Source organism: Aythya fuligula, chromosome 5 (genome assembly GCF_009819795.1).
Source record: "Aythya fuligula isolate bAytFul2 chromosome 5, bAytFul2.pri, whole genome shotgun sequence".
Classification (NCBI taxonomy): domain Eukaryota; kingdom Metazoa; phylum Chordata; class Aves; order Anseriformes; family Anatidae; genus Aythya; species Aythya fuligula.
Window position 1 is genome coordinate 57280118 of NC_045563.1, and position 17986 is coordinate 57298103.

The 17986-nt window shown below is 37.2% G+C and overlaps 1 protein-coding gene across 1 annotated transcript; it reads right to left on the minus strand.

Moving 5' to 3' along the window:
* Nucleotides 1-15440: 15440 nt before the first annotated feature.
* Nucleotides 15441-17591, minus strand: KCNA4 (potassium voltage-gated channel subfamily A member 4). Its single transcript, XM_032188909.1, has one exon. It carries the CDS (start codon nt 17589-17591, stop codon nt 15603-15605), a length of 1989 nt encoding a protein of 662 aa, XP_032044800.1. The 3' UTR covers nt 15441-15602.
* Between the last annotated feature and the right edge of the window lie 395 nt (nt 17592-17986).

Genomic DNA, 17986 nt, shown 5'->3' on the forward strand with positions numbered 1-17986 from the left:
CCTGCCAGCATCCCTAAAAGCCTGATTACTGAGGAAAATGAAGGAAGCAACAAACTTGCCTTTGGAAGCCATACAAACACAAAGACCTAAAGCAGAACGACTGCAGTTGAACTCCAACTAGCAGGAGAAAGTGCTGGTCTAACTTTGTTGGGGAAGAATGACATACCAAATGGCATGCAAAGGCACAGAAAGAGGGAAGAGTAAGATGAATCCCCCACGATTTCCTGACAACATCCTTTTCCACAAGGACTAGATCTCAGCATTAAGTTGTTACCCTGGGAAATGACTGATAGAGCTCAACAGTTTTTGAAATATTCACATAAAGTATGTATAATTAACACAGTCCCTCAGCTGCAGTTTATGAAATAATATTTCTTACTGTAAATGCAGAGGGTATCATATTTAAATCTACTATCAAACGATAACACAGTTTAATTGAATAAATCGAATTTCTTTCAATTTAACTTTTTTTGCCTAAACCAGATGTATGAATAATCTAAGGTTGGTGCATCACCTTCCTCCTGATTACAAACTTCTAAAAATAGTGTCTTAAGCCAAACAAGATCACAAGCAATTATACTCTAATACTATCTTGAACCGCCTTCTACATTACCCTCTCCAACTCTTTTTAATTCATATGCATTTCAGAGCAAAGATTACTTCACTGGCTGACCGCAGTGACTTACCCATCTATCACACACGTGCATTGCTTTCACAATACTACATAAACAACACTCTGCAGGAAGTTCACAGCAGTTTCTGAATGTCTTGCTTCTGGGGTCACTCTTCTTTACACTTTCAGCTCCTACCGCCTACTTCGCCATGCATTTCCTGAACAACAGGAGAGCTCAGCATTCTGCCTTGGGAGACAGTGAATGGGTTTTCTGCAGCTTTACAGAAGTGTAGAGAAAGACACTTTTTTTCTAGCCTAACAAACCACGTAGCAAAGGGCTGTTGTCATCAGGTGATGCACTTTACTGAAAAGACAGGGGTCAATATTTACTAGTCTACAAGTGAGAAAAAAAAAATCTATAGCACTGCAAGTGGGAAAAAATGATTTCTATAACATTAAGTAACTGGATACAGAGGTCATAAAAAGTGATGTAAGACAAACTACAGTGCATGCTTCCTAACATCTGTGAATTAATGTCCATATGTGGATCTTTTTTAATTTTTTTTTTGTTAATTCAAAAGTATTCTGAAGATTAGCTTATGGCAGAAAGACACTATAACAATTAATCCCTGTAATGCACCAAATATACAAATATCACACAAAAACTATTTTTTAAAAGTTATATAATTTGCATACACAAACTAAACCAACATCCAGCATTAAATGTTGCAGTGTTACCTCCATTAAATAAGTAAATCTTCCAGAGAGGCAAGGAAGAAAAAGCCACATTTCTGACAAAGAAGTTCCTGACTAACTATAAACTATTTGTTTAACTGTCAAACTGTTATTCCTCCAGCAATTATGATGTGAAAATAACTAAATATTTCAGCTACTAAGTCAGAACAAAAACTGTATTCATAACCTAGAGGCTGGTTACTAGAAGACTTTTTCCAGTGCAAACAATGGACCACAAAGATGAGCTTTATTTTCCAATACCTATCCTTAATTAATGATCTTTCCTCAAAAGTTGCATTTACACTATTTACATTTTCTGTAACTAAGTCTTACACAAAATTGTATAATTTGTCTGTGAATCTATATTTACACAGAAATCAATAGCTAAGTTATGAAATGGGATCACTTCATTTTATATAATACAATTGCAAATGCTAACTCAGGATAACAATTGCAGCCAAGTCAGAAAGAAGTTAGGATGCCTGTATGAGAGTGGATGTTTGTGGTACATGCAAACACAGAAGACAACTAACAGGCTACTATAAACTGTGGTAATGATTAAAAGTATTTCTCATCAGTACTGAATCCTTGATCACCACAATAAATTAATAAGTATTTTCTAACCAGTACAGACAGAGAGAAGGTGGTACAATAAATCTTTGTTTAAACTAAAAAAAAAAAAGTGAAAAAAAAAAAAAAGTAAGAAGTCCTCTCAACCAGAGGACTGTGCTCAGTACGTTTTAGCATTGACTGGTTTGTCTTTACATTTTAAGAATTTTTTAATTGTGTTGAAACCTACGTGTATTCAGTTACTATGTTATAATTGCAATTCTGTTCTTTTGCAACTTATTTCAAGGCTTAAATTCTAATAACTACATAAACATCAATATAAGACACTATGCTATTCTGGACAGAAATTCACACTTTGCAGCACTAGGCAAAATACTTCAGTAAATTTAGAACCTATCCATAATAATAACGTACTGCATATTTAAGCCATCTTGTGTCATCAGTTCCTGAGCAGAACATATTAGTGACTGATAGCACTAATCAGAGTGCAGTAAAGCTTGATATTGCTTTTCATAATTAGAATTTTTTCAGTCATTTTAGGAACATCAAAAATATTATAACAACCAAATTCCCCAAACTTTGTGGAACTTAATTTTCCTCACTTCTCATAAAAGTCATCTTTCTTGTATATCTGCATTTCTCCATAGTCCTTATAAGTACGGCATCATAGCAAGAGAACCACAGCAAAGAATGGACTAGAAACAAAAGTAAAAAGAGAACCTTTAGCAAGATATTGAATTCACTTTTATATTGCCATCATTTTCCAAGTCAGATAGCATTTTACAATTGCTTTTGAGTTTATTTGTATTCTTTGACTACTCACTTTCCTATGCAGCTAAATAAAAGACACCTGAAAGAGGTTAGTAATGATATTCTTTACTGTAAAAGAAACCAAATACATCCAATGTAATTTGTTCTCTGCTAAAATGATACTTCTCTTGTTAGTTACTGAGTTTTCTTACTAGGTCACGTACAGTTAAGAACACTGAAAAAACGTGTAGATGTAGTGCTTAATGACATGCTTTAACGGTGGACTTGGCAGTGCCAGGTTGGACTAGATGATCTTAGAGGTCTTTTCCAATGGAAATGATTCTATATCCCATCAGTTCATTTTTGTGACAACAGAACATTACCTCTCCCCTTCCAAGGCTTCAGATAGAAAAAAAAAAAAAAACATAGCATATAGAAATGTCTCTTCAGTGATCACCTCTTAGCCAACCAAGGGTAATTCAGTTAAAAATGCATGCTGATACAGGCTGAAAAAGAGATGACCCTCAAGAAGTAAGTTTCATAACTGGTAATCACTTTGGATTAGGAAGAGAAAAATCTAGCTAATGGAAAAGAAAGGACTCCTCATCTCAACTGTCATATCTGGTGCCTGAAATTCGCTTCTTCTATCTGAGGAAATTGCCAAGCAGTTATGTACTTAAAACCTGGTAGGACAAATCATATAGTTCTGGAAGAGTTGTCTGCAAAGTAAATGATGAGTAGAAAACAAACAATATCCCTCATTCCTTCTAATCACATGTAAGTAAGGGTTACCTATTCTCACAGCACTCTCTTCTACCCACCCCACCCCCCCCCCCCGAAGTCTCTTTCTTATAAAAGAACGCAATAAAGACTGAGTGGATTCAGGAGCAACAGGTAGAGCATGCCCAAATAGATTTATAATTTCTGCAGCTCCTCAAAGAATCCTCCTTTGCAGTAATACAGGCTGTAATCATGGAGAAACACTGCAAATAGGCAATATTGGTAGTATGCTGGACCTGCAAGGAGTACCAGAGCCTTTGCAGAAATGCATCATTACTGAGTGGTTCATTTTATCACTCACGACCATTTTGGATCCATTAAATTTGAAAATAGCTCTTCAGGGAGTTGGATGTAATATATACTTTTCTTTCTACAGTAACGAGAGAGATACTATGAATGGAACCTCCTAGATGTTATGATGGCAGATGATAATCTAAATCACTTTTTTTAATTTGGTCTGCAGTACCATTTAATGTTTTATGTTGATGATGGCCAGTCCACCAAACTCTGCATTTATAAAATAAATGGAAAAATTCTTCATGAATGTAACAATAGCAGAAGGAACTACTGAGTAGTGTGAGAAATTTTGTATAAATTTAACTACAGCATTAAGAATCAGCATATTGTTCATTTCATACAATCTCCTTTGTATAGACTGAAAATATAAAATATTCCTTAGTTTAGAAATCTCAAAACAGAAATGTTTGGAACAAGTAAATGTTGTATTTATAAAAGTATAGCATTCACCAACCATGTGTAAATATTATTCAGTCGGAGTCGGTTCCCTGTACTCCAGCACTCTGAATACATGCCAGCATGATTATGGCTTATTTGCAGGATGTTTGGTGAGGAAAAAAAAGAACATAAAAAACACCATATCTCATATGAAAAATACATAAACGCTTTCAGAAAACAAAAAGCACCCATAGAACAGGACTGTTGTGTCCCTAAAATAAAAATGCAAAAAATAGACTCAGATTAATAAAATCCAGTCAGCCTAAAATATCAACTATATCAGACTCACAGAACATAAAATTAGTGGATATGCAATTAAACATACAATTTCCCAAGAGCTGTAAAATCCAACTTGTTGCAACTGCTTGTGTCTAAAGAAAATATAAAACTCAGTTCATGACAAATGTATACAGATGCTTGTTCTTATACAAATCAATTTATCATTTAAAGATCCGACTGAATAATGTCTGTAGACCAAAAAGAAATAGTTACAAGTCCTACTCCTCTATTCTCTTCTCAGCGTCATTCTATTGGTATTAGAGTACCAAATCTTGTCTGCAACATTCTTAGCAGTAGAAAAACAAAAAGTGAATCCAAATGAAAACAGAAACAAATCTAAAGGGAAGGAAGGGGAGGAAAGTTTGTACTAAACTCTTAAAGAACAAACAAAGAAAAAAACAGAAGGCCCACTCTTTCACAGGGATGTTCCTTTTCATTTTAGTTCCATCTCACAAAGAAAATAAAAATATCACTTCAAGAAAGCATTCCAGAACTCCACAAATGTTATATTAATTTACTCTAGCTGATAAGCAGGCACACACATTAAAAAAAAATAAATAAATATCTCTGTAGCACAAAGCAATAACTTTCAAAGGGATTTGTGTTATCTCAGGACAGGAAACGTTACAGAAGAAACATTTCACAGTGACCCACACAAATAGCCCACACATTCTGGGCCTGGCTGTACCAGCTTCTCAGCAAATCTGTTCAGAACCAGCCCAAATACCTGAGCACTGCTCCATGTCCTGTACGTGCCGTGTCACGTTAACATACTCAGAATTCCACTTCTGCATTTGTGATCTCCTCCCTCTCTCAAAAAATAAATGCTACTTTTACATGGCCCAATATTAAAGTCAGTGGTATGAAAAGAAACGAGGCCAAGCTCCAAAACATATTCCTCCATGAACCAGTTTGGTTCAGACTTTTGGGGATCAGGTTCTGCAAAATGATGCAGATCTTCCTATCTTTGTAAATAAGGTTCTTAATCCTGCAGAATGTAACGCCCTGCTTGATGCTCATTTCTGCATAAGAATGTATATATATTATATATGGAGCTACATTTAACCATATAAATTATCCTATAAATAGTGATAAATAATTTAGTGTTGTTTTTTTGTTTTGTTTTGTTTTCCTTTTAGCACAGAGAGCATGCATGTTTGTGTGGGTGAGGAAAACAAAATTCTGAACGTGTTTGTTACAAGTCTATTTGGGTAATAACATCTAGTAAAACAGAAACATGATCTACCTTAAGTGATTTCAGGCAAGTATTACCTCAGACCACTACCTGTGAATCTATCTGAAAAAAGGTATCTGAACTTTCAGAAAGAAAAAGCAAAGTATCTCCACAATCTGAAGCATCAAGGGTCACTGCAGATGCAAAGTAATTCCTGACAAGTTCTCCGCAATCCTGGGATTTAAACGTATTTTCCCCAAGTGTATGAAATATTATCAATGTGAAAAGGTTTAGTATCTAATACTAGCTGTATCAGCTCAAAAGATCTACCCTCAGCATTTCTTCTCACAGTGTGTGAGCAGAGGGTATACAGGTTCAGAGCAATGCAATGACACTTTTTTTTTTTATCCTGTTTGAGCTGAGCAGTTGCTTCTGCTGAAGGAACAAGGTGCAAATGCAGTCACCAGGCAGCTCCTCCAATTCACTTCCAGTGGGACTTCTTCTGTAGCCCTCCCTTCCTCCAAGGACTGAGTACCACTGACAAACCGCTACAGCACTGCCTTAACAGCATGAAGTTACAGGACATAAACTGCCTATTTATATAAACAAAAAAAGGTTCCAAATGAGAAAAGGATGCTAATCCTTCATGTTGTACATCAGGAAGTGCTCAAAGTATTGTATTTCAAAGACTGGAGAGAGCATAATATGAATCTACCTCTGAAGGCAGCTGTGAATCTCTCTAATTAAAGTATTTTTTTTTTTAACTTGTTACTGAAAAATAATTAAAAAATCAACTTCTCTCACAGCATACTGAATTTGTGAACTTTTCTGTCATTCTGCACAAATTCTGGACTTAGTTTCTGAACCCTCTTGGACTCATTTATCCTAGAAAGCCACATAAACTAAGTGCTCCTCACAGAGAAAGGATCCAGAAAACACTCACAGCACTATGCCAGACGCTGTGAGTTCACAGAAAGCTAAACTTTTGGGTTCAATCTCCTTTTCAACAGCTAGTCATATTCTACCTGCAGAAATGACATACAACCTGCATAGGTCACCTCCCACCCTTGGAAAACAAAATGAAGATAATCCTGGCATTTTTTATGAAGCACAGAAAACCACTGGTTATCTTAGTCAAAAGTTATAAAAATACTACCTAAAACTCTGTAACACCTTTCTAGAGGTCATTCCAAATCAGAGCATCCTTAATTATTTCCCAACTTCCCAATAACTAACAATAGCATCTTTGGGACCCCACCATTCCACAGCTCAAAACCAGCTTTGCCTTTGAAGAGGTTCTGGACAAGTAATTTCTCTCCACAAAACAAACAGCAGCACGGGCTAGGAGAATAATCATAGACATACCAGCATCAGCAAAGGTAGCTAAGTAGAAGAAAGGAAATGCAGAAGAAGTAAGACTCAATGTTTAAGAGACAAAAATCAAACCAACCTGCAGACTGACTTCTTGGCTTGACCTTAGACAAGGTCGTGCCTTGTCACCACAACCGTGGCGATGTTCCAAGCCGTGGGCTGCCCCTGTGTGCCCCTGACAGTCCTGCCCTGCTACCTCACTTGGGGCGCAGCTGGAGAGGCCCCTGCCCTGCAGCTGTGTGATCACGCCCAGCTCCTGGCTCCCTGCCCCCTAGGGAAAAGCCACTCCTCACTGCTCCCTAGTACTTTCTGCCACCTCAACTTGCTGTTCATGTTACGTGCATTTTTCAGTGTAAGTCTGATATCTTATATATGAAAAGGGAAGCTTTTCATACATAGAGCGGAGGTCAAAAATATTAGAAGTATTTCTTTAGACAATGCTACAATCTAGCACACATTAAAGCATGCATAAGGCAAACCTTTTAAGTCACTATATTGTTTCATGTGCCAGTCCAACCAAGAGCATGCTTAAAAACATTGTGGATTCTCTGGTCACCTCCCTTAGACATAGTTCAAAACTACTAAAAGCCGCAGAAATCAAAAATGTTGAAATATGTCTTGTTCTTTCCTCCCAAGAAACAAAATCAGTAGTCATCAGGATAGAAATTTTCAAAAAGAGCTAGTGATCTGAACATCCTAATTTCTGTGTGCCATGAACTAGACAATTTAAAATGCCTTTTTTTTTTTTTTTTTTTGCATCTATTTAAAATCAAATCTGTTCAGAGAGACACCATTTCACTTAAGAATTCACTTCACCAGTATCACTAAACAAGACTAGAAATATTTTCTTGTAAGATAGGTCAAGGAGCAACAATTCAGTATTACTTCTACTTACTGGTGTCTTTTCCCATTTTCACCATATTTCAAAGCTAGGAAAAACATTGATCCTCCATTAAGCTATGAGCAATAAGAAAATATTTTCCTAGACAGAGAAAACACATTTGCCTTCTAACCTATTGAATCAGCATATCACTTATTAGAGCAGATGTTCACAAATTAACATCATCTAGAAATTATTCAGAAGAATAAAATCTCTTTTACTGAAACCCTTGTAGCATTTTTGTCTTTAATTTTGCGATCTGTAAGTCCCAAATCACAACAGTGCTGATAAATAACAGAAATATATGGATGTAGAACTATATCCTGAACTATAAATTGTTATATAATACCTGTAGCATACTCTCTGCAGTGAGATAAACATTATTTTACTGAAAATCTGTTTGCTACAATAAAATATGATGATGCTTTTTAAACAGGCAATCAAAAATCTTTTCTACCCCTTACTTGTGATCAAAGCATATTTTTCATAGTGTATCTGCAGCTCATATTTAATAATTAACAGAGGAGCTACTATCCCTTAGCCACCTTTAATTTGAAAGATATGATAGATTTCTGCCTTACAATCCTTGCCTTTTTCAACGCAAAACAGATCAACTTTCCTCATGCTTGAGACCTGAAAAATATTCAGTGTCTTAAATTCCAAATGAATTCAGGGCAAATCGAAGGCACTTTGAAAGAGCACACCCATTAAGGAAACAGAATTTATATACCCTGACGAGTACAGTCTGTGGAATGTGTAACTTGCTGTAATGCAAATATATCTTATTGTATTTGGACAGAAAAACAAAAGGTACCTTTATTTCACATCAACAGTCCTCTGCAGTTTTCTCTATTCAGGCTCCACTGTGCAAGAAGAAACTGTCACTGAATGACACCCTGAATTCATTACAAAGCTGTACCAATAGGGAGACAACAAAAGGCAGAAATTAAAGTTCATTCATATGGTGGATGCACCACACTAAGGGCAGATATCGTGGGCTCTGACTGAAATCAAATCTTCAAAGACTTAACTAGAACAGAAGTGAGACATACGGTTGAGGCTACAGAGTAGGGCAAGGATATAGCAGTGTATTGAGCAAGCATTTTCCCTTGATTGTACAAGGCAGAGAAGAAAGGGCAACGATGCCTCTCCACACATGTGCTTGGATTTCTTTCCAAAGCATATTGTGGGGTGTTGGTCACCTATCAATGAAGATACACACACAGTGAAGCACTCTGGAGCATCCCTTCTCTACAGCATAGATCTGCATCACAATCCGATAAGTATAAATACATACAAGCAAAAGCAGTTGTCTTCTCCATTGTCATATACTGCATTATTAGGTAGAGTATTATCTGTTATTGACACAAGAAGTTTTATATGACTTCAGTGCAAAAGCATTAGACTCAAATCCAGCATACTTAAGGCAAGTTAGAAACACAAGAGTGATAGCGAATATCTCTGATTTGATTTTCTTCATTCTCAGCTAATGTTCACATCCAGAATGGTTAATTCAGAGTAAATGTATGTTCTTCCACTGAAATGGTTAGTTCTTTGGCTAAATAAAAAGTAAGCTTACTGTGACAGAAGAAAAAAAGTATCTAAAAGGCTCCTTTGACCTATCCTACTGAATCTATTCATTCTTCTTCTCGTCTCAATACCCCATGAAACTTCAAACAGGATTGAAAACAAAGAGAGACCTAAATCTATCTTCAATATGTGCTGTCACTTCCTACACTCCTTGGGGAACCAGTGTAATACTTGGGAAACACTTGTAACACCTGCTCCACCACAGTCTTCATTTTGACCTTAAGCAAATCGCTTGGTCCCAGCTTCATTTTGCAACCTAATTCCTAATGAAATGAATGGAAGTCAGGTGTCTGAAAGTACATTTCACGAGCATGGACCTGAATTCCTCTGTAGCTTAGGAGCTAGCTAGCTAGACTGGAAGGTTTAGGACCTCCCTATCTAAAACGGTCACAAGGCATTCAGAACAAATAATCAAAAAACTGGCACTCAGGATAATTGCGGTAGGAGCACAGATCTACCAGATGATAGGCTAAAAACTTCACAATATCCTCTCTGCCCCAGTTGGTCCTACCTGGCACAACAAGTATCTTCCCAGTTGCATGTACTAGCATCAGCTGAACCTCTATTGGCAGCTGATGAGGTTCCTGAGATCTGAGTACCTTGAATAGACATAATGCACAAAGAACCTCACTTGCAGCTGCAGATTTAATCAAATTGCCCCTGATTTGTTTTCAACTGAAGTACGGCACATGCAGAAGTGAGTAAATATTAAAAAAATAAAGTTTTTACTTACCTTCTTTCCCTCTATTAGAATGTTTTATCAGATTTTGACATGTAACTTAAGATTTCTCTTCTTTCCTTCTTATACACTTATGTATTTATTTTCCAAAGAACCTGTTGCAGAAAAAGGTCTCGAGGTACATTATAATTTTACAGAAAATAATTAAAAATAAAAATTAATTCAACCATCTCAGTACATAATGCTTTAATGACTTTTCTTTCAGAATTAGTATCATCAGAGTTCTGAATACACAGAAAGCATGGTTGCAATATGTAAAGTTTCATGTTTGTACCTGGTTGCCAGGCACAAAACATTTATGCGCTTTAACCCAGAATTAATATGTCAACAGTTTTTTCCACATTAGATGATCTCTGTGGAAATGAATTCTTTTCAAAAAAAGAATCTCAACTTTTCTAGAAGCAGTTGTTTCAAACAGAGGTACACAAACATGGTAAGTCAATAAACTAGATCTTATTTGTTGCAAAATCAGAAATATTTGACCACTCAGTTATAGCAACAGGAAAATGCATATCCTGTCTGACATCTACAGATGTTACAGGCTGTCATTTAGGTTTATTTTATGACAATTAGAATATGTAATTTATATGCTGGGTATAATAGATTTTTTTTGTAAAATCTTTGCTTTCATTTTATTATTGTTTTTGTCTTATGCCAATTAATTAAAAAAAAATAGGCCTGTATTTATAACTGGACAAAATGAAAGAAGTGATAAGGAACCAGTAAGAAATAGACAGAGGAAGCTAGTTACATAGTCTAAAGCACCATGAATAGTTCATATTTAATTTGAGGACTATCAATTACCTCTGTAAAGCTTATGTTAAAAAGTCATTTACACTCAGAATTAGTTTTACAAGTCTGGGATCACCATAAAGACACATTTCCTATTTCAATGCTGTGTAGGAAATACTTTCACAAACTAGATACACGCAGAATAGACTTTCTGACATTTTTCTTCCTGTAACTCCACAGCGCATTTATCCTATATTTAACCAAATACGAAAAGTAAGTATTTCATAGTCTTGGGCAGCTTAATGCTGATTTCTCATGTCCCAGGTCAAGTGACTTCCAACTCCTGAAAGCATACTTGACAGGAACTTTCCATGTCACCAGTAACAAGATAATTTTTCATTCAAGATTATGACCTGATCACAAATTCTTTGAACACCAGTATTATGCAAAACAATCATTTTCATGTTCCAAAGCTAGTTCAATAGTTTTGCTGACTGAAACCACACTCAAGTCTCGTGACCACAAGAAGTTCATAACAGCCATTAGTATCCCTAGACGCCAAGAACATCGTTGTCGTGAATTAGATGTAATCATGGCAGCAGTGGGTTCTTTCACTCCCTTGAGATCCCAAAATGATTTCACACTATTTGTATGTCACAGAAATGGACAGTGCACAATAAAACAATGCAGGAGAATTTTCCTTCAAATACAAAAAAAAAACAAAAAACAAAAACCGAAAAAACCCTACACTGTCCATCAAATGGAATTGGCCTCTTGTGGAATCATTCTAAGAAAGCTTAACCAGACACTTAGCCAGGAACTGCCTAGCAGGGTGACATAACACTTTTTTCAATATAAATTTCAGCATCCAGGCTGAAATTTTCAAGTAATCAAAGAAGCATCATAGAACTTGATGACTATAATAAAGAAAAAGATATGCATCTCTGAAGTCATGCGTTAAATCCAATTCTTCAGCTGGCAAACACCGTCCTTCCATGCCTGGCCTTGGCACTTAAGACTGCTATAAAAAGATTTATGAATTTCTTTACATGAGGGCCAGTAGACATTTAACTATGAACCTATATTTGAAATCTGATTGGAATCTGCTGTGATTTCATGAATTCAGATGGAGCTTCTCAAGTTTTTTTTCCTACTGCAAGTGAACAGGAAATATCAAAATATCTCATTTTGCATTATTTTTAGCTGAAATGTATGTCAATGTGAAATAATTTGAACTACATTACTAGAACTAAAACATTCCCTAGTGTAACTCCCATTCACGTCAGTTACACCAGGAATGCATTTCACCACTATAATTTAATATGTAAAAGCCCAAGTGATTACAAAATTTTTTTTTCTGATAGTTGTATCCAGTCACACTGGATAAAAAAACTCTGAGAGGAGCAGTAGTAGTAATTTGGAGCCATAACGGCTCAAATACAGTGTTTCTGTAGCACACAATTTCAACCTAAGTGATACTTAAGGGAAATTTCAGTCTCTTGCTAAGCACTTGGGATCTTTGGGTTTTAGCATGTTAGGGGTAGGACTTTGGCATTTAAAAGATGACTTGCAACTGCCTGGACTGATGGGTAGATGAATAATCAAATTAAAAGCTAGCCCAAGTGAAGGTATTTGCTTCCATTCCAAAATGCTCAATTCCGTGCATTTCTGTGATTCAGAATGGTCTACCAAACTGGTAGTACAAGCTAGCATGAAGCTATACTAGTTCTTATTTATAATGACAGTTACAAGTACAAAGGCTTATACGTTGCAGGAGGCAGAGCAGGCTCCACTATTACCTTAGGATATGTCTCCACAGTACTGCAGTATGCAGTGCTGACACACCCAGAATGTTGCTCTGCAATGAGGTCCTCCAGGAAGAACTTTTATTTCAAGGAGTAAGGTATTGCTACAGTCACAGCATAATGTAGACATCACCGTGCTTGCTTTAAATTAAAAGATTTTGTACTTGTAGCAGAACACTTGCAGAACTTATTGGATAAGCTGGGTAACTACTTAAGCAGATACCTCATGCGGAGCTCCGTGTCCAATGTGTGAACATTCTCAAACAGTTATTCAAAGAGCTTTCTTCTTTATTTCCATTAGACATCAAAAATTCCCTCTCTTATAATCCACCTTCCCTTTCAACCAGTTAATACCGCAAAACCATACTACTTATTTTCTCTGTGTACTTTATTTGCCTAGTTATTTCTTTTATTCTTACATTCTTGCTATGGTCCACTCCTGGTATTATATGGTTGTTGGTACTATGCAGAACTACTGGCAAACTAGCTTACAAGGGAACCTTTATGCCCCTTACCTTATAACTGTAAAAGCTGTTAAAGAAACACTCATTTACAGATTTTTGCTGGATTTTATAGAATGCTCACACTCATTGCTGATATTGCCTCTGTACAAAAAAAAAAAAAAAGCATTTAGTACATTTACCCAGGTGAGCTATAAAAAATGCAGTATTTAATTTTGGCAAACATCTATGCATAAAATTACTGAGGTGTTTAACTTAAAACATAGTTGGAAATAATATTATCATATTAAAAAGGAGCTTTGTTTAACAGTTTACATTAAAAATATAGTGAAGCCTGCTCTATGATTTTAAAATAGGAATCAGACATTTACAAACAAGTTTCAAATCAGGGCTCAGCACAATGCAGTCTTTTCTGTGTCTTGTTTTTTATTACTCCTTCTGAAGTGATAGAAGACGAGTGGAGAAAGTTTTCCAAGAGGTGATTCACAGAAAATCCATGAAAGCAAAAATCAAAGCTTAAGGAAAATCCTGTGCCTCTGGTTCTGTTCTGTATCACTTACTGGATGCTGCATACAGCAAGCAAAGCTTATCTGATAGATTATGCATACCGTCACAGGTACCCAATTTGGACTGTTTATATTGTTGCTTTTCAGCTTCAGAACTGCAAGTCACTAACTAGTTCTCCCCCACAAAAAACCCTTCACAGCTTTAAATGGATATTGCAAAACTACTGGAATTCAGTAGTGTTGGTAAGCCCTATTTTCTCTCACAATGTGCTGTCCCGGCCCTTAAAGTGCATATGCCGATTTGGTTCAAGTTTTATGATTTGGAATGTTCCACAGTACCTCCTCAAAAACAGCTTCAGTTTAATTGTGCCTTCCCCAGACAATTTTGAGTCTGAAAAAAAACATCTGTTCTGAATCTATTATTTATGCTAAATACAGTAATATCTGACTTATTTCATTCTGGAGTCTGGATGTGCTGTAGGTCAGATAATCCTTAACTAACTTAATCTCCTATAAAGGGCAGTGGAAGTTTTTGACACAGGAAGATATGGCTGGTCTAAGAATTACGGAAAAGAAATCATGGGATGTTTTCCCTAGGACTACATGGGACCCAACATGTTCATTGTGAATCCCAGAATGTCTATTTAAGATCTTAATTGTTGCTTCAAATGCACACGGGTGAAAGCTGTAATTAAGGGAGAAAATGCAGCACCAATAACATGTTAGAAGTCAGCAATTTTGAATTGTCAGAACTGTAACAACTGAGTATCTTATTATTTTTGCCTTCTCCTCGCTTACCCTGAATTACTTCAATACTGACAAAGTGCATGTACTAACCATTGCCTCTCAATGTTAAACTATCCAGGCAAAAAGATGTAAGATATAAGATATAGGTTGGTGTTTCTTGAGAACGTCTATAGAAAAGAGTGATTTCAAATAATTTTGATTATAAAATTTTACTTCACAATCCTTTTGCAGATCACAGATATTCATAATTAAAAGAGTATGGAATTAATGTAATGTTAGCTGTTTTGCCATCAGCATCACATAAAGGAAAAAATAAAAAATAAAAACAAACAAACAAAAAACAATAAAATATGATGCAGAATTCACTCTTCCAATGATTGTCATTGAACTATTACATTAGTAAACATTCACAGTATGAAGTCTCTTTCAATATATCTCCAGCATATAAAGTAGTGCAAAAAAGCATTCCAGTCATTTTGCCTTTGCAGTCAGACCAGGTTAAATGATTCTCTTACTTCATTTCTTCCATTATTAGACAACAAATGCTGCAATGCCTCCAAAGAGAGTTATAAAAATAAACAATTTCTGGAGGTTCAGCAGCCTTTTCAAAGTAAATTTCCAGTTAAAAACAAGCATTATAGATTTCAAGAAAAAAATTTAGAACTATCTTCTGTAGAGTATCTTTTTACAATAAATTTGAAAAACAATGACTATGGTATCCAATGATTTATGGTAGCTGCTATTAAAGCACTGATAAATAGATAAATGACTACCAAACTTCATTGCTTCTTACATAGTAAATACCTCTGAATGCCAACTTTTACCACAGAGCTGTTATTAGTGATGTCGACAGTTCATGCACCCACTTTAAAACTGACTTGGTTTTAATAATTTTTTCAGCCTCATGTGCAAAACACTTGCATTCTAATAAAAATATAGTCAAGTTATATCAGATCTAGCAATCCCTTCCTCAAGTTATATCACTTACTTGATATGTTATACAAGTTTAGCAACGCTTTTTATTTGTATTTAACCATTAAATGGCATACTACTGTATGCTGTGGACTTCTGTTTGCATATTTCATTATTTTCACTGCACTCTTTAATGCATAAATATATTTGGAAACGTTCAAAATTACACATCAGTTTCCACAGAATTTGAATTTACACAGTTTTTCTTCTCTGACTCACTGCTATTCCCCGTGTCCTGACTTTTTTTCTCCTTTACACAGAGAGATTCTTTAACTCCTTCTTCCATCTCCAAATATTCTGATTTATCCTCTGTGGATGAAGATGATGCACTTCTAAATTTCTTCAGTAAATTTGTTGGGAGGTAAGGGCAACTGACTGCATTTTGCATCAGCTGCGTTTGTTCTTCATTCTCAGTCTCTCTGTGGTAGAAATAGTTAAAATTGGAGACAATCACTGGCACTGGTAAAGCAATGGTTAACACTCCCGCGATGGCACACAGCGACCCAACAATTTTCCCACCCACAGTTATGGGTTTCATGTCCCCATAACCAACTGTAGTCATGGTCACTACAGCCCACCAAAAGGCATCTGGGATGCTTTGAAAATGGGTGGCAGGCTCATCAGCTTCTGCGAAGTAAACAGCACTGGAAAACAAAATTACTCCAATGAAAAGAAAAAAAATGAGGAGGCCAAGTTCCCTCATGCTGGCCCTGAGTGTGTGACCCAGGATCTGCAAACCCTTGGAGTGCCTGGAGAGCTTGAAGATGCGAAACACCCTGACCAGACGGATGATCCTCAGGATGGCAAAAGACATGGCCTGTTGACCATTACTGCCCTGCTCCTGCGCCAAGTCAGTGCCCAGAGTAATGAAGTAAGGCAAGATGGAGACAATGTCTATGATGTTCATGATGTTCTTGAAGAAGTGTGCTTTGCTTGGACATGCAAAGCAGCGCACTGTAAACTCAAAGGAGAACCAAATGATGCATACTGTCTCTACAATGAAAAAAGGGTCATTGAAGATGGTGTGCTCCCCAGCATCCAGGTGAAGTGACTCATTGGAAAGCCCCTTCCCTAAGCTCAGGGACATCACGAATTCCTTATCGTCTCTGAACTCTGGCAAAGTCTCCAGACAAAAGATGACGATGGAGATCAAGATGACCAAGACAGAGACAATGGCAATGCCTCTGGCTGGACTGGAGCTCTCCGGGTACTCAAACAGTAGCCAGACCTGCCTCTTAAACTCATTCTCCGGCAAAGCTTTGTCCTCTTCCTCTTTGACAAACCCTTCATCCTCCCTAAACTTGAGCATGGCCTCCTCCCCAAGCTGGTAGAATTTCACCTCCTCAGTGAAGATGTCAAAAGGTACATTGACTGGCCTCTTCAGCCGACCACCACTCTGGTAGTAGTAGAGTATGGCATCAAAGCTTGGCCGGTTCCTATCAAAGAAGTATTCGTTTCTGAGAGGGTCAAAGTATCTGCCTCGCTTCGCTGGATCACCCAACAACGTTTCCGGGAATTGAGCTAACGTCTTGAGTTGAGTTTCAAACCGCAGTCCTGACACGTTGATTACCACACGCTCACAACACTCGTACTCACTGTAGCGAACAGAGCTGTAACCCCCAGGGCCTCCACCATCATCAGGTGGCTGGTCTGAATATGAGAACTCATCCTCCCCATAGTCAGCACCGTAGTACAGCTTTCCTTCTTCCTCATCGTCTTCATCCTCATCTTCATCCTCCTCTTCCTCCTCACTCAAGTCCTTCAGTATTCTCTCTTCAGAACCACTCAGAGGCAGCAGCTCAGAACAGGGGAAGGAGGCCCCACACTCCCTACTTCCCAAGTGGTGACTCCTCTTTTTCCCTTTCTTCCATCTCTTACCACTCTGGCGGTTGGGCAGGCTGCTGCGTGATGCATTCCCACCGTGAGAAGAGGATGCACCTCGACTCTGTTCCTGATGGTAGTGGTGATACGGTCCACCTCCACCTGTTGCCCCTGCTTCTACTGCTGCCGTTGCTGCTGCTACGGCTGCAGCTGCTGCAGCTCTTGACTGTGCCAGCCGCTCCCTCTCTCGGGCCCGAGCTTGGACTGCATATCCATAGGGCATGTGGCTGTTGCACCCAGAGCTATCTGCACTCACCATTGCAACCTCCATTTTGCAACTGCTTTTTTTTTTTTTTTTTTTTAATCACTTAATACAAAAGCTTTTCTTTACAGTGCAAACTTAACTTTCAGCATAGGAAGTTCAAAGCCATTTGCATTTGGAGGACAGTGCACTGGACACAGCGCAGGGCAATACAGTTATAATGCTGAATCTATGTTCTGCAAAACCACAGATCTGCATTTTCTTATTGTCCAGAACGTTTGACACAAACTACTGTTTTGCTAATACGAAAAGATGAAACTCTCAAAATTGGAGCAGGGAACAGCTGAGGCCTTGTCCTTTCATCCACTAAGTCCCTTTACTTTCATTTATCTCCCGTGGCTACCACAGATCTGATCAGACTCATGACCACCTTCATGAAGAAAAATACATGCATATCAAAGGGT